This window comes from Galeopterus variegatus, unplaced genomic scaffold (genome assembly GCF_000696425.1).
Source record: "Galeopterus variegatus unplaced genomic scaffold, G_variegatus-3.0.2 Scaffold109, whole genome shotgun sequence".
NCBI classification, from domain to species: Eukaryota; Metazoa; Chordata; class Mammalia; order Dermoptera; family Cynocephalidae; genus Galeopterus; species Galeopterus variegatus.
This window is the reverse complement of record NW_007726220.1, coordinates 416,203-432,435: the sequence shown is the minus strand read 5'-3', so window position 1 is coordinate 432,435 and position 16,233 is coordinate 416,203. Positions and strand designations below refer to the sequence as shown.

General features: G+C 44.3%; 1 protein-coding gene and 1 non-coding gene across 3 annotated transcripts in view; one reads left to right on the top strand and one right to left on the bottom strand.

Moving 5' to 3' along the window:
• ARID1A (AT rich interactive domain 1A (SWI-like)) overlaps window positions 1–16,233 on the bottom strand; it is a 72,125-nt gene that overhangs the window by 10,530 nt on the left and 45,362 nt on the right. For both annotated transcript variants that reach the window (XM_008586200.1, XM_008586205.1), the window contains exons 5-11: window positions 8,015–8,255; window positions 7,635–7,724; window positions 6,785–6,952; window positions 5,790–6,102; window positions 4,208–4,353; window positions 4,001–4,110; window positions 2,548–2,757 (exon numbers count right to left, since the gene is read on the bottom strand). In XM_008586200.1, the coding sequence (XP_008584422.1) occupies window positions 2,548–2,757; window positions 4,001–4,110; window positions 4,208–4,353; window positions 5,790–6,102; window positions 6,785–6,952; window positions 7,635–7,724; window positions 8,015–8,255 (1,278 nt within the window). The remainder of the gene's footprint in view (window positions 1–2,547; window positions 2,758–4,000; window positions 4,111–4,207; window positions 4,354–5,789; window positions 6,103–6,784; window positions 6,953–7,634; window positions 7,725–8,014; window positions 8,256–16,233) is intronic.
• TRNAI-GAU lies at window positions 10,089–10,162 on the top strand. The gene has a single exon. It is a non-coding gene; the product is annotated as a tRNA-Ile (tRNA).

The window sequence follows — 16,233 nt, the reverse complement described above, 5'->3', positions numbered from 1 at the left end:
TGCGAGCGAACCGGTCATCTCTATATAGGATCCGAACCCGCGGCAGGAGCGCTGCTGTGCTCCCAGCGCTGCACTCTCCCAAGTGCGCCACGGGCTCAGCCCCACCAAATCCTACTTTAAATGCACTAATAAAAACATTTTATAAAATGGAGACTCTTATGATGATAGCAATGACCACCCTGCTTATTTTGTCAAACTGGGAATTTCCATATCTGATTTTTTTTTTATCTCAGCATGGGGCTCTTCGCAAATTTGACATTCCTGTACTACTGCTCCTTGAATCTCAGTTACTTGTAACTACAGGAACCTTTCCCTCTCCGGTTACTGTCCTGATGGTCCAGATGTTCAAGGCCTTATGAATGTTTTTGTACCTCCCCAACAGCTAGCCTACAGTATAGTTCTGCCTCCTTTCCTCAACTTCAGGGTACATTGCCCAAGACCATTCCCCAAATGCTCCCTACAATTAGTCTTCCTGATGTAGCCAGGCAGGTCTCCTTCTTCATGTATTCTTATACTTATTCATCCAGTATATTGATAAGCCCCCACAAAGGCTGGGAACACTGGCTTTCTAGTCACAAACCACAAAGGAAGTTCAACAGGTTGTGCTAGGTGTTGATCTGGTACCTGTGATATGAGAGACAGGAGTTTAAGGAAGCACAGAAGGGGACAATCTAGATGGAGGGAGGTGACCAGGAATACTTCCTAGAGCAGGTAACACCTGAGCTGAGTCGTTAAGGTTGGAGATGGCCTTGGTGGGGTATATACCAGACTCTCTCCCATTTGCATGCCATTTGGGTCAGTCTACTGGAATGATCTTTCCCTCCACCTCCACCCTATGAATCCTTTAGAAAAGCTCAAGACTCATCTTTTGCCTTCTTAGAGCCTTCACAAACCAACTTATAATTGCACTATTTCTCCTCTGAATTCTCATTGTCTTCAGAGTTCAATTATATCACAGCATCTAAAAGGTTTGCTTTCTTTTGCAAACAGGAAGACAGGCCTAGGCTTTCGGATTCCCTCTGTCCCTCATCCTAGGTTCAGTGAATCCAGAAGCCTACTAAATCAGAAGTAAGCCAAACCTAACCCAATGCCCCCTTTCCCTATAGGCAGGAGAGGCCTGACTATGAGAACTCAGTGGCAGGAATAAGCCCAGGGTCACTTCAGAAGCCCTCTGTGGCTTTGCTTCCCACGCCAATTATGTGGCAGTATGCACGTGCCTTGTTTTGTTTTGTTTTCCTTTGTGGGGGAGGGGAATAAATCCTGAAGGGAGAAAGAATTCATAACTGACTGTTGGTTGGCTTTATTCCAATCACTTTCTTTTCTGCTGGTGACAGCTGTTTTCCTCTTCTGATTTAGAAGGTTTGGAGTAAGTCCCTCCCAGCCACACCTCCTCCTGAACTCAGCCACTAACTCTGATCCAATAGCAGGCTTCTGGGTCTGGTGACTACAGAACACACACAGGAGGAAAGTCTACAAGGCCCAGTGTGCTGTCAGTGTTGCTTCACCTGTTTGTCTCCTGGGCTGAGTCTAAAACAAAACTGTAAGATATCAGGGTAGGGGCAAGGTTCTGCGTGGCATCCAGTGCAGAGGTTTTCATCAAGGATTAATCCATTCACTTATGTCTCCCATACAAGGTAACTAAACACATAATTTTCCACCACGTCTTCCTTCATGAACTATTTCTATTAAGCAGCTCCTGAAATCCTATCTCCACTGAGAAGCTTCCTGGAATGAGAGGGTCAACAACTACTCTGGCTGCCCCTGTATCATCTTCCAGACCAATTTATGCAGCAGAAACATTTCTGAAAGCTTTGTTTATTACTTCTAACTTTTTTTTTTTCCCTTTTTGTCTTTTTCCGTGTCTGGCAACGGATCGCAACCCTCAGTGTCGCCCCCGTACCGGACTAGGACCGGCAACGGGATCACAACCCTCGGTGTTGCTCCCGCGCCTTGCTCGGCCAGTGAGCGGGAACCGGTCTGTATGTGGGATCCGAACCCTCGGCGGGAGCGCCACCGCGCTTCCCAAGCGGCGCACTATAGCAGTTTGCCACCGGGCTGGCCCGTTACTTCTAACTTTTGACAGTCTAGCAGGATAGAGTAGGGTACACACTGCCCTTATATATTTTACAAATAAGAAAATTAAGGCTCAGAGTGGTTATACACCTTGATTTAGGTCATATAGGTTATAAGTGGCTAAGACAGGACTCAAAACCAGGCCCGTCTCTCCAAACCCTGCCCTTGCTACTATGCCAAACTGCCTCCCACGGAATTAGAATGCCCACAGACTTTCCCTGTGGTTGCACCTCAGTAGGACCCTAGATACACAATAAACTTAATACTAATACCCCATACAACCAGGGAGGTCTCAGCTTCCTGCCTTTGCCTTATCTTCTGGAAGACCTGTGCTCCCTGGTCTGTCAGTATGTGACTTGGGGAACAGGAGCGGGTGATGTCCTTGAGGAATGCATGGTATCATATGAAGCCAAGGAGTACCTAGAGATGGGGGTTGGTTGAAATCCCAGGGGAAGCCAGTTATCAGGCACTCACCTGAGTCAATCCACCAATCTCCTTCACAGACACATAGAGGCGATAGAGGTCCAGAGGTTTCCTACCCACAGCAGGCAGATTTGTCATTCCCATGGCTTTCTCTTCTGTGAAGGCCAGATAACGGTCCACCCACATCTTCCTCTCAGGCTCACCACCAAGCTCATACAACTTGGTGATCTTCTCATTGGTTGTAGTAGAAGAACTGGATTTCTGGAAGGGGCAGGTCAAAATTCACAGGAACGAGTCAGATTCAAAGCCTATACTAAGGGTCTCAGAAGTCTCTTGATTAGTGCAGCAGTAAAGCTTCATACTGTGAGGTGGTCACTAACACCTGCCCTGCCTTCACAAGGTTGAAGGGCCAAAAGGGAGCTAGACCTTCTTCCTACAAAGGAAGGAAGCTAACACTGTATGTTATGTATTGGGAGCTATGCTAGATGCCTTTACATATTAGTTATTATAAATTAGCACCATTTTTCCCTTCTCTTTTTTTTTGCAAAGCCCAAAAAGAGAATAAAAATTATACCCACTTTTAAAGATTAGGAAAAGGCACAAGGAGGCAATGCCTAAGATCTTACAGATTTTAAGGGGCAGGGCTAAGTGTCAAACTCTTGTTTACTTGATATCAAAGCCACTACTACCCCCACACAACTTACATACTGTTTCAGAGAACTCGAGAAACTCAAAACATGATCTTAAGACAATGGGTAGATGAAAGTGAAAAGAAACTCTTCCTCCTCTCAGGGTGGATCAAGGAGGATCTCCCACCTGATTAAAAGGCTTTGGATATTATAGAGTCCAAGATATAATTAGGGCCAAAAGGGTTGGGAGCCAGAGGTGAAGTTCCACAGGAAGGAGCAGCTACAATTTTTATTTTCCCTGCTTAAACAGATTGGGAAAGTAGATGGCCAAGGACAGAGATGTTTCAAATGACCCTAATGCTGAACAGGTCCCAAGGCTGCCACACTGCCTAACAGAACACCCAGGACCAACCTACAGAGAGGCCAAAGACCTAAGCCCCATCTGCCTCTTCTCCCCCTGTACAGAACACAAGCACCAACCACTCCTGCTGCTATGAGTAAGATCCAGGAAGAACAACTAGTTTTCCGTGATACACACCACCTATCAATGCTCGAGTTACAGGAAGCACAGTTTCACAGAGCGCACCAGCCAAACAATATAGAGAATTCCACACTGCCGGGTCTGGCATTTCTTCCACAACATATAACTATGAGAATATTATGTTATTTACATCAGGATCTCTTAGGCTAACTCAAACCTAATTCAATGAGCTGTTATTCTTGGACCTTTCATGATAAAAAGAGGCAACAGCAGCTTTTTCAGAGACTATCTAGTCGGTGCCAATAAAGGCTGGAAGTGTGTCATTCTCCTTTTCCCTTCCTATCATTGAAAAGGGTAGGACAAAGTTGAAAGGAGTCAAGACAAAAATTTTTACCTTGGATTTGGATTCTGTCTTGGGTGTTCCATCTGCTTTGTTGTTCATTTTGGTGGCTGGAGTTAACTTGACATCCCCAAGGCCCATCATCTCTGGGCTGGCTGCCATCCCTATAAAAGAGAAAAAAAATCTCAAGTCCATAGGTTTAGCTGTGACATGAAGATCACTCTTGAAGAAACTGTGGGGTGAGCAATGACTCGGACTTACCTGCTGAATTGTTAGCCATAGTTCCACCCATGGGATACGGGGGTCCCTGAGGGTTGATCATGCCAGCCATACTATTAATCCCTTGTCCATAGGGAGGCCCAGTTCCCATCATGCCCCCTTGATTCATATTGGGGTAGCCTGGTGGCCTGAGGAAGAAAATGGAAAGTGAGAGACAAGGGTTAGAGACATTGATTAAACTTTCAGATTGGACTTGTGCTAAATGGGGTTGTATGATCACCTATTTAGGCTTAAAAAGAAAAAATCTGCAGGTCACCAAAACCAGAACTACTCAACACCTAGATATTCTTATCTTCTACCACCCACAAAAGTTTCTAGGCGGGTTCAGCTCTATACAGCAAATAGCTTAATTTTAAGGGGTATATTCCTTGAAGAACAGAGCCCTACTGTGTCTCATAAGTACCGCCTTCTTCTAAGCCACCTCCAAAGCCAAGTTCTATTTCCATTTAAGGGCCTTCTCTATGGCACAAGGCCTAGATGAAATGTTTAATTTTACCACTCTACGTCAAGCCAAACCTAACCAGACTGGACCTAGCACAGCACCTGAAGGTGACTTTGCATTCTTTCTTGATGGGCCTAACGCACACTTTGTACTTCCATCATTCTTAAGTTCTGCCAAATCTACCTCTATATAATCAATGACCCTATTCTACCTTGGTTCACCAACATCTCAGTAAGATTCACTCTAAGAACTGTAGCACTAACAATGGGGTGCATAGAAATGGAGCCTTGAATAAAAGTGAAGTCATATTCACTGAAATCAGTGGTCAAGGAAGAATAAATGAATTTTCAAGTCATTACACCTAATCACATGAGGCTTCTGTACTTTAGAATCAGAATTAAACACATAGGACCACACAGAACAGTAGGAGAAACAGCAAACTACAACACTACCATGCTCTATTTCTCATACTACAGATCCAAATCGTATGTCATTAAGAATACTTTTGGAAACCAAAAATGTAGACTGACAGAAGTTAAATCACCTACTCTGAAGACATACTTTACTAATCAAAATAACCTGTCTTTTATAAAGTTCTCTGTTTATGCTATTTGGTCATGTGAAATGTGATACCAATCTACAATACTTAAGAACACTTTTGGTGTTTTTATCTGTAAGAAAATCTAGTTTTCTTTTCTTTTTTCTTTTTTCAAAAGATGACAGGTAAGGGGATCTTCACCCTTGGCTTGGTGATATTAGCACCACACTCTCCAAGTGAGCTAACTGGTCAGCCCTATATAGGGATCTGAACCCGTGGCCTTGGTGATAGCAGCACCACACTCCCCCAAGTGAGACATGGGCCGGCCCCGAAAATCTAGTTTTCTAAAGAACTCTCAATAAAATGTATATTTACCAATTACATACACATATGTACGACGGTACTTCAAAAGTTAATGGACAGATTTGTATTATCTTTTAATTCTATTTTTCCATGAACTTTTTGAAGTACCCTTGAATGTATATATTTCTGGTTTAGGTCCAAAAGCATCTCAATTCAATGATCTGAATGGCTCTACTACGGATTTCCTTGCACTGAGACACCATTTACTTCCCAGGCCTTACCTGTTTTGGATAGAGTTGGCAGCAACATGCATGGCGACGGCAGTTTCTTGAGTTTTCCGGTTCATGCCCCCTGGTGGGGGGCACATCCCTGACCCAACCTGAGGTGGCATATTGGCCATGTTAGGGCCATAAGGCCGGTTACCCATGGAGGCGTGACTCATTCTCCCTGGAGGGAGTGTGCCATAAGGTGGGATGCCAGGCTGCCCATGCATTTGACCTCCAGCACCCATGGGGTTCATGCTTCCAGCCATGCCTGCACTGGGGTAGTTGGCATTGGGCAAGGCATTATAGTTTGGCTGTCTGGGGTAGCCTCCTGGGAGGGAAGGAAGAGAAGACAGAGATTTGGTTAGTGACTCACTAATATCTCTCAACTCTAAAACTCCAAACAATGGAAATCATTTAATATTTTGGTCAGGAAAGAGACCAACTTCATGGTAGCCTTACCCCCATGGGAAAGAAAAGTAAAGGGGAGGCTAGGAACACGTAAAAGCGGGCCTCAGTTGTCTCCTCATCTTAAAGACAACACAGAGCAAGCTGGCTCTACTACTTTCCAGGTCCTTCAACTCCCACAAGAATTCTTTCCTTTCTACATACTCATCTTACTTTCTATCCCATGTTCTGTGCAAGATATTCAGTTTTACATCTGCCTAGGGCTGATTTTGAGCAAAGATCTATTCTATTAGGACTTATTCACTAAAAAACAATAATTGTAACCAACAGCTACCATTTATTAAAGGTCTGTTCTCAGTCATGGGTTAAACACCTTATTCCATTTTATAGATGAAACAGAGGCTCAGGGAAGTTCAGACTTTCTCATGGTGACACAGTAAGTGGAGACAAGATGAAACCCTGCCCCGCCCTACTTTAGGGTCTGGGATGGGTGGATTTAAGGCAAAAAACAGTCCTACTCTTTTAAAGACAGATGGCAGTGTACCAGACAAGGAACTACTTTCTCCCCTCACTTCTGTCTACCCCTAACTAGATAATATACTCACCTTGTGGGCCATACTGACCCCCCTGGGGACCATAGCTCCCCATGGAGTTCTGCTGGTAGGATCCCATGCCTGTGTGCATCTGTCCTCCAGAAGGCTGACGTGGAGATAAGGCCGAGCCGGGCTGGGGGGAAGTATACTGGGGCATCTGAGGGGTCCTCTGCATATAACCTATTTGTGGGTAGTGTCCACACAGTTATTAACTTGGTACAATGGAGACAAATGCTCTCTTCCCTTATCCTGGGACTTCACCATCTATATTTGCTTAGCAGCTACTGGCATGGAGTATCTATCTGATCTGCTATATAGTCATGTGCCCTTACAGGCACCTCCAAAGTGACGCAAGCCATTAACCAGGACATGCCAACCGTTTCTACTAAATGGAGATTTAAAAAAACAAAGAGCAATAACAAAAAACAGCCATTAACCAGGACATGCCAACCGTTTCTACTAAATGGAGATTTAAAAAAACAAAGAGCAATAACAAAAAACAGCCATTAACCAGGACATGCCAACCGTTTCTACTAAATGGAGATTTAAAAAAACAAAGAGCAATAACAAAAAAACAAAACTGTGAATGATTTAATGCGTGAAGACTCAATGCTAAGTCTTCAGCAATTGCCGATCAAATCAGACACAATGCAAGAGGGAATGCATCAAAACACAGGCACTGAAAAATGAAGAATGAGTGTTAGGGAACAAAATCCTAAAGCCAAGCCCACTCTAATTTCACAATTTGCTGCTGAGATTGTCCTTAGCTTCATGGTCATACAGTTCTCCACAAGCTATTGTATAAAGTCCTCAAGTGTCTGCCTTAGCCCTTCATCCCTGCCCCCAAAGCCCAGGCTCTCACCTCGATCTTGGGCAATGCTTGATTGGTTCATGGAAGGATGCATGATGCTGTCTGACTGGCCACTGGGTGGCCGAGGTGGCATCTGGTTGCCTGCTCCAGACAGAAAAAGAAATAAGCAAATCATGGCTACTTTTGGAAATTCTAGCAGGGAGGTCAATTCAGAGCTGGAAATGGCTCATGAAGAAGCCAAGCACCCCTTAGTATCACATATACAGAGAGATTCTACCAAGCGGTTCCTATCTTCCTTCTCCAAATGCTAAGGGGAAACTATGCAGACAAGAGCCAGAGATGCTCTCTCTGCCAACAGAAGGCTGGGGATCCCTAATATCACTGGGGTCAGTTACCTTCCCCACTCCCCAAAGCCCAGCACTTGAGGGTACCTGGCACTGCAGCAGGCGAGAGTGGTCCTGAGCGAGACTGAGCAACACTGGCGGGAGAGCCAACAGGGGACGGGGAGGGGCCTCGGATGCCAGGCAGGTGAGGAGAGGTATGAGGAGAGAAAGGAGACTGAGCTGGATTACTCTGCTCTCCTTGGCTGCTGGAAATCCCTGATGTGCTCACTCCAGGACTCAGAGCTCCTTCTGTCCCCATGGGGAGATCGTCTATTGAACCAGACAGATCCTGAAACAAACAAGAGAACATGGATTGGTAATATTAGGCAGAAAGACTTTCCTTTCAACAATCCTACTACATGCTTAGCATTTTCCTTAAATATCCAAGAACTAATACACTACACACATTACTTAGTCATGATACTGCAGTTTACATATGGCAAACTCTGTTAGGGGCCAGGTAAAACATATTTTAGGCTTTGTGGTCAATGTAGTCTTTGAATAAACTACTAAACTCTGCCATTACAGTGCAAAAGTAGTCACAGACAATATATAAGCAAATGGGAGTGGCTATGTTCCAATAAAACTTTATTTATAAAAGCAGGTAGGTGGCACACAAATTGTAGTTTGCTAACCCTGGTTTTATCCCCTCAGAAGCAGATCTAGTACTTTCATCTTTCCCAGCCCTAACTTCTATAGTTATAAGAAAGTGGCTATTTCAGGGCTGGCTGTTGGTTAGAGCAGCGTTGATAACACCAAAGTTAAGGGTTCAGATCCCCAAACTGGCCAGCCGCCTCCCCCACCTTGCCCCAAGAAAGCAGCTATTTCAGTGAGACTTGAGTTCTTTTTCAATGAGGAAACTTTATAAAATGCTGCCAGGATGGCACCAGAAGCTACAAGAGTTAACAAGTTTGGGCAACATTTATAGATCCCCCTCCCTCAAATTACTATAACCTCCATTTACCAAGGACTCACTCACTCCAAGTCACCATACTGTGCAACGTAAGGGGTAAGAGGTGAAAAGTGATACATTGCGGAGGAAAGACAATTTCTTAACTGCCAAGAAGGTCTGGGACTATACCCCTAACACCTGGTGTACAATAAGGATAAACAATGGGGGCTTTGCTTATCTCTTAATCAGTGAAGAGTTTATTCTAGGTCTGTAAACTCCAAGATTAGCAATAAGAAGCTCAATATGAAAAATATTCACTCCCAGAAATATACCCCCCCCCCCACCTCCTACCTCATGTTCATTGTCTAGCAATACCAACTTCAGGCTAGGAACTAACTCTACTCTGAAGAAAGAAAGAAAATCCTGATACTTAAATAGTTAAGAAAATAATTCTCTTAAAGAAACACATTTGAAGAAGGAGATCTGATTTGAGTCTATCCCTATTCACATAAACAACCTCACCTTGGAAAGATCAGTTCAAAGTGACTTCGGCCCTGGAGTCTGATGATCTCATTGGAGAGGGCACGTCTTAGGCTCTCTCTCTAATATCTAGACTAGTTGGACCTTCCACAAATCATTTGGCCACTTTGCTAGGCTGGGAGCATTTCTGCTGAGTTCTATGGGAACAAAGTTTGCTCCAAATGCAAGGTAGATAGGTAGGTATGTATTTGTGTCTGCATTCAGCTCTCAATGTTAGCTGAGGAGTCAGAAAATGCTACCTTTCTTGTTAATAAGTAGACCTGCTATACCGTAGCATACTTTAAAAATACAATTAGAGGGCTGGCTGGTTTGCTCAGTTGGTTAGAGGACCACTTTGTAACACCAAGGTTAAAGGATTCAGATCCCCAGGCCGGTCAGCAGCCAAAACAACCAAACCAAACAAACAAAACGCAATCAGAATTAGTTCCAGCATAGAATGAAACTCAAGAGGCCAGCCTCTATGTGGCACCAAAGAATCTCTTCCCTCTCAAAGGACTGAAGTAACTGCAGTTAAAGTTGCTTTAGTACTTTGAGAGCCCTGGGTTCATCCCGAGAGATGGATTCTATCCCCGTTTTGAGGGCTAAGTTAAACCAAGGACACCTGTCCTCTAAGCCAACGAGAACAAACTCAAAGAGGCAGCGCAACTGTGTAGGCCAGAAAAGGCCTCAAAAGGCACTCGTCAGCGGGCTGGCCGGTTAGCTCAGTTGGTTAGAGTGTGGTGCTGATAACACCAAGATCCAGGGTTCAATCCCTGTACTAGCCAGCCACCAAAAAAACCCAAACAAAAAGATGCTTGTTAGACCCTATAGTCTGTAACAAAACCCACAGCCCAATGCTCTGTTTTAGGGACCAGTAGGCTCCTCATGCACTCCTTTCCATAGTCTCCATTTCTTATCAAACTGCCAGCTTCTGGTAATGAGCTACTTGTCTACAGGAAAAAGAAATGTGTATTTTGGAATAGGGTAAGAATCAAGGGTTCATCCATAAGACAAGAACTTGGCTCTGTTCAAATGGCTTTGAAAAATTAAGTGTTTTATTTTGAACATTTTTGTTTTTACTTATACAAGTAAAACATAAACACCTTCCAGGTAAAACATTTCAAATAATATAAATAAAGCCAAAATCCCTCTTGGCTGTCTTTCTACTGCCTTGTTCAATTTGGTGTATCTTCAAAGACCTACTAAATTATTGAGGGAGGGCTGGTCGATTAGCTCAGTTGGTTAGAGCATGGTGTTATAACACCAAGGTCAAAGGTTTGGATCCCCATATTGGACACTGGCAAGTCACCAAAAAAAAAGAAAAAAAAGAACTGAGTGAGGGAAAAAACAAAACTGAAAACCACCAACCACTGCTACAGACTCAAGGCAGGGACTGAAGAGGTTCCTTCAACCACACTTCTGTTAAGAAACAAGGCTCACCATAGATCCTGGTGAATCCAATCCCTACTCCAGCTGAGGGATTCCAGGAGCCTAAAGAAAACCGTTGCAGATCTTGGGGCTGGGTTCTCAGGACCCTGGAGGCATCTGTGGCTGGAGCGGTGGCTTCCTTCACAGAGGCACTCTGTAGAGAGCTGTTAGTTTTGGTAAAGTGTTCTGAGCTCTTTGGAGAAAAAGTGCTAAATAAACCACTGTCAACAGCAGCCCCACATGGGCTGGGATGCCTGGGCACAGAATAATACTGGGGAAGGAAGCAGCATTTATCTTATCTCTCTGATTTAGTTGGTTTGCGGCCAACCTCTCGAACTGTCACTTTCATCAGATGGCAACTGGTCAGCATGGGGGTAGCTGGTTTAAAATAATTTTAACTAGAATATTAGAATAGGAAGGGGCAAATCATCTACTATTAATACTAACAACAGCTAGCATAGCTAACATTTGAGCATCTACTATGTGCCAGGCACTTTGAAGTTACTTAATTTTCTACAATTCTTGGTTGTATTTTTTTTTTTAATCGGCTGGAAGCCTTCCACCTTCCCTATTCTCTGCTGAGGGAATCGAAAGGTTTTGGCGGTGGGGTGGGAGGGCAGTTGGCCGGTATGAGGATCCAAACCCTTGACCTTGGTGTTATAAGGCTGCCCTCTAACCAACTGAGTCAACCAGCCAGGCCCACAAGTTGTTTTTTCGTTTTTGTTTTTTACCACTACTGTTTTGAAGATGAGGAAGCTGATGCCCAAAGAGATTGGGTTATATGCTCAAAGTCGTCCAGCAAAGTAAGTGACAGAAACTATATTTTGAACCCAAGTCTTCTGGACCCAAAAGACTATTCTCTTTCTCTATTTCTCTCTCCTCTTTCCCGCCCTCCATTATGCTATATGAACTGAGGAAAAAGCACCATGCCCTTGAATTAGGAAGCCAAGGCCCAGCTTTCGGTACTTATCAATTGTGACGTGGCGCAAGCTGGAAACAGCAGGGCTTCAGTTTTCTGACTTATAAAACAAGAGGGCTAGACAAGTCTGAGTTTGTGATACCCCTGGGGCATATGCATGAAAACCCACTAGCACTATATGGTCAGGGCCAAAAGACCAGAAGGAAGACTCTGGAATGAGAGATATAACGACATACAAGCAGTATAAGATGTAAGATATACCCATCAGTCCTGTGGCTAATCACAGTAATATTTTTATTGGGGAATGGGAGGAAGTGGTAAGGGCAGAAGTCTCCAAAAGAAGTCTCCCTCTCTCCATCTACATGAACAGATATTGCTCTAAACTCCATGTCCTTTTACTACACAGGACACACCTCTGTTTTCTACCCTACAAAAAGCCAGTTTTTCAGGTCTTTTGTTCCACAAAAAGCTGGATGTCTAGTTGTTGAGTCAGACCTCAACGTGCCCAGCAAGTTGAGTTTTCTACAACACACTTAACATAAATAAAAAGTTCAATCAATCCAAGGGCCTATTCTCCCTGATGTGGGCCACCTTTGGCATTTCAGGACTCTCAGGTTCTCAGCTCTCCTGAGGTCCCACCTAACTCATATCTTCTGGTAGGACTTCTGAAAGAATTGCAGCATTGCCCCTTTAGTGGAAAGATCTCTTTTCCTGGGTTTGCTTTCCTCCAAGTATAATCCTGCTGAGAGATGGGAGGTGAGGATCAGCCCACTCAGTGCCCTGCCAGTTCCAAGGAAGCAGCAGGCCAGGAGAATTTCCTCACGTGTTTCCAATGTGTTTCATGCATTTTATTGCTCATCTACCATGCAGATCAAAAGCGCTGGAGCAGGTCCAACTATTTCACAGAGAATCTCACACTCCAGGCTGGCTACAGCCCCGAAAGCCTTCATTTCTTCACTTGAAATACTGCCCAACGTTATTTTGGGATGTGACCTGATAGAGGAAGCCCACAGGGACTCCATGACGATAACTGTTCCAGCTGTGATTGGTTGCCCAGGCCCAGTGAGTGCCAGCATGGGTTTGTCAGGCTCTGCTGACAAACAGAACGCAGCAGCTAACACCTTCTCTTCACACCACAACAAAACCATGCCTGAAATCACACAGTCCATACTTCATTTGGGAAGGCTGTGGGGGAAGGGTGCGCTGGTTCTCACAGAAAGACTCACAAGTTCTAACATGAATTGGCTGCCTGATTAAGTATATTTTCAAGAAGGAAGATACCAGATCAGGGGTAGAGGAAGGGGGTTTAAATGATCTCCCAATAGAGATGCACGAGGATGACATCAGTTCATTCTGCTGAGCAGATTAAATAACATCAATAGGCAAGTCTAAAAAATGGGTTCATTGCAATACTCAGATTCAGGGTTTTCCATAAATTTGGTTGAATCCTTGAGGAACCCCCAGATAGAGGTTTTGCATCTATTTAGTTGTGAAGAGCTTTTGCCAAGTTGTGCTCATTACTGGCAGATAAACCACCGATCAAGACAACCAGGTAAATCCTACACACATGCTTGGAGCGGTGTATGTGGTGTGTGTGTGTATGTGTGTGTGTCTGTGTGTGTGTGTGTGTGATGGGAACCTTGCAACTCAGCCATATCCACTCTTTTTTTTTCTCTTTTTAAAAGATGGCCGGGTAATGGGATCTTAACCCTTGACTTGGTGTTGTCAGCACCATGCTCTCCCAAGTGAGCCAACCGGCCATCCCTATATAGGGATCTGAACCCGTGGCCTTGATGTTATCAACACCACACACTCCCAAGTGAGCCAGGGGCCGGCCCCTAGCCCTATCCACTTAAATGACAATTCCTAAATTAAAAAAAAAAAGTCCAAATGCATAGCCTGAAATAACTAAATATGCACTAGCAAATGGCCAGGTTCCCCGCCTCCCCCTCGACCCCCAAGCCTAGGCTAACGGACACAGAGCCATGGCAGGAGGCTGCTGCCGTGCCTTGAAGAACAGAAGAAACTGGGAAACATACCCCTGAAGGAAGGCATAAGATAGGAAAGGAGGCAACAGCTTTAACAAACTCTAAGGGAAAAGGACTAAGACAAAACTAATTACTTAAGGCAAATAAGTTTTTGGGAGACCTGGTTTTTTCATGAAACTTCCCTTAAGCTACCTCTATCCAACACTCCTGAAAAATTTTCACAGATCTCTGTACTAGCCATCCACCAAAAAAGAAAAAGAAAAAAAATTTTTCGGTACAATAAAGTTTCAGTCATAAGTCCTCTTTTTTTTTTTTTTTTCCTCTTCTTTAGTGTTTGCTATAAATGTAAGAAAGGGCAATCTGACCCACCCCAGGCTGGTAGGGATTCCAGAAGTACAGCATTGCACTGATGTTCCAAGGAGTAGTCTCAGTCCAACAGATTAACTGTTATAAATGCCTAGAGAGCAGGCTAGCTGGTGTTGGCTGAAATGCCAAGAATGAATCAACGGAGAGAACAAGCTGCCTCTTACTCCTGTTGGTACTTCCAGGTCAGTGTTTAAGCAGGTGGTAAGGGGAAGAAAAGATACAGAGGTTGGCACCATCCTTTTAGTTTAGGACCAAGCAACCCTGTCTGGACTATGCTTACTTTTTGGAACAACAGAAACTGCTCCAGAAAAGGTTCAGAGAACTCTATTTCCTACTTGCCCCACCAAGTTTTCAAAAACTTGGTTTGTATCCTAGAAACCACCACATAGGATGAGACCCTCCCTCCAAACTCCCTCTTCTCTCTTTTTCTACAATAGGCTATTGTTCTGGGGATAATGGTTCCTTCTTCCTGGTACCTTCTGGCTGCCTGGTAGGGAGGGAATATACAGCAGAGAAGGGTCAGACTCTTCTTGTCTCCAGAATGCTTTTTTTTTTTTTTTTTTTCCATTTTGTCTTTTTTACTGACCAGTAACGGGATCGCAACCCTCGGTGTTGTGCCCGCACCGCGCTCAGCCAGTGAGTGGGAACCGGTCTCCACATGGGATCCGAACCCTCGGCGGGAGCGCCGCCACACTCCCAAGCGGCGCACTCTCCAGTGCACCACCAGGCCGGCCCTCCAGAATGCTTTTCAGGGGGCCCACCACCAAGAAGAAATTCCCTGAATATGTGTCAGAATTTGTAAAGAAAGTTCTGGGAGACCAAGTCTCCAAATCCAAAGGATGTTGAAAAATAGTTAATAAAAAGCAAGTCCCTTTATATATCTCCCTCTTGTAAAGAAGCAGAATTGACTTGAGTATGTGACTACCATGTGTTCAACCCTAAAGTGAGTGGATGACTCATATTTAACTTTCACCATCATCTTTTGATGTAGGCAGGTATCACCCCCATCTTAAAGCAGCAGTAGGCTCAGAAGTTAAATGACTTGAGCAAGGACTGAGAGCTATGAAACCGAACTGGGGTTCAAATCCACATTATTTTGCACTCTTTCCATAAGGTGGAAGCTTGACACTATCAAAGGCTGGGTTTCATGCTCCAATTAAGGGAAAGCAATTACCTGTCTCCAGACATGCTGGGTGATTAGCTGTGTGACTGAACAAGCTAACCTCACTAGGCCTCACTTAGCTCCTTTATAGAAGGAAAGATTGATACTAGATAATCCAACTCTACAAGTCTATGATGCTATGTGTTCCCCCTCTTACCTAGCCACGCTTCTTATAACTTTCATGGTTTATTTCAAATCAGCCCTTTTACCTATAACCCTCTTAACTTAAACCTACTTTTTCTTTGTTAAAGGGCATAGTACTTTTTCTCACCCCTGGGTTTTCAGAAGGGTACTTAATATATGAGGGAGTGGGTAGGTGGGTAGGGAAAGGGCGACTTAGTATCAAAGTTAAGTTTCATGAAAGTAGGATTCTGGTCTCTGCCAGCTATTCAAACGAATGTGTTCGCTATTCAAACAAATGTGTTCTCGTTTTATTATCAAGCCCAAGGGTGTGGCTCAGAGACAAGTCAAGATATTCCTGGCCTCTAGATGTCCTCATCTCAGGTGATTTCAAACCCTCATACTTTCCTCCTCACCCAGCCCTGCAGCCACCCTTCCAAACTGCAGGACAACTGGGTCTTTTTTAGGGGCCTCACTCCCCAAGTTACAAGATGGAAAGGCTCCTTTCTGTAGGTAGAAGCCAAGCACGCTTCAACCCCCTGGCCACAGATGTGTTCCAACAATGGGGCAACAGCTCTTCTTTAAAACATATCAGGTTGGCTGTTTTGCCAGCCATTAAAAAGTAGAATTGGGTGGGTGAACCAATTGCTTGAAGATGCAACAACTAAAGACAAAAATTGTTTTTTAGCCATGGAAACTTCAAAGACGAGACAGCAGTGGAGGAACCAGAAGCCTCTACACTCAAAGCAGAGATCTGCTAGCCATTCTGTTAAGCCATTTACTTTAAACCAAGGCCACGAGACAACTTCCCTGGCCCCCCACCCTCACCCTATACACAAGGGCCAGAGTTCCTCCGAGGTTCCTCTAGACTCA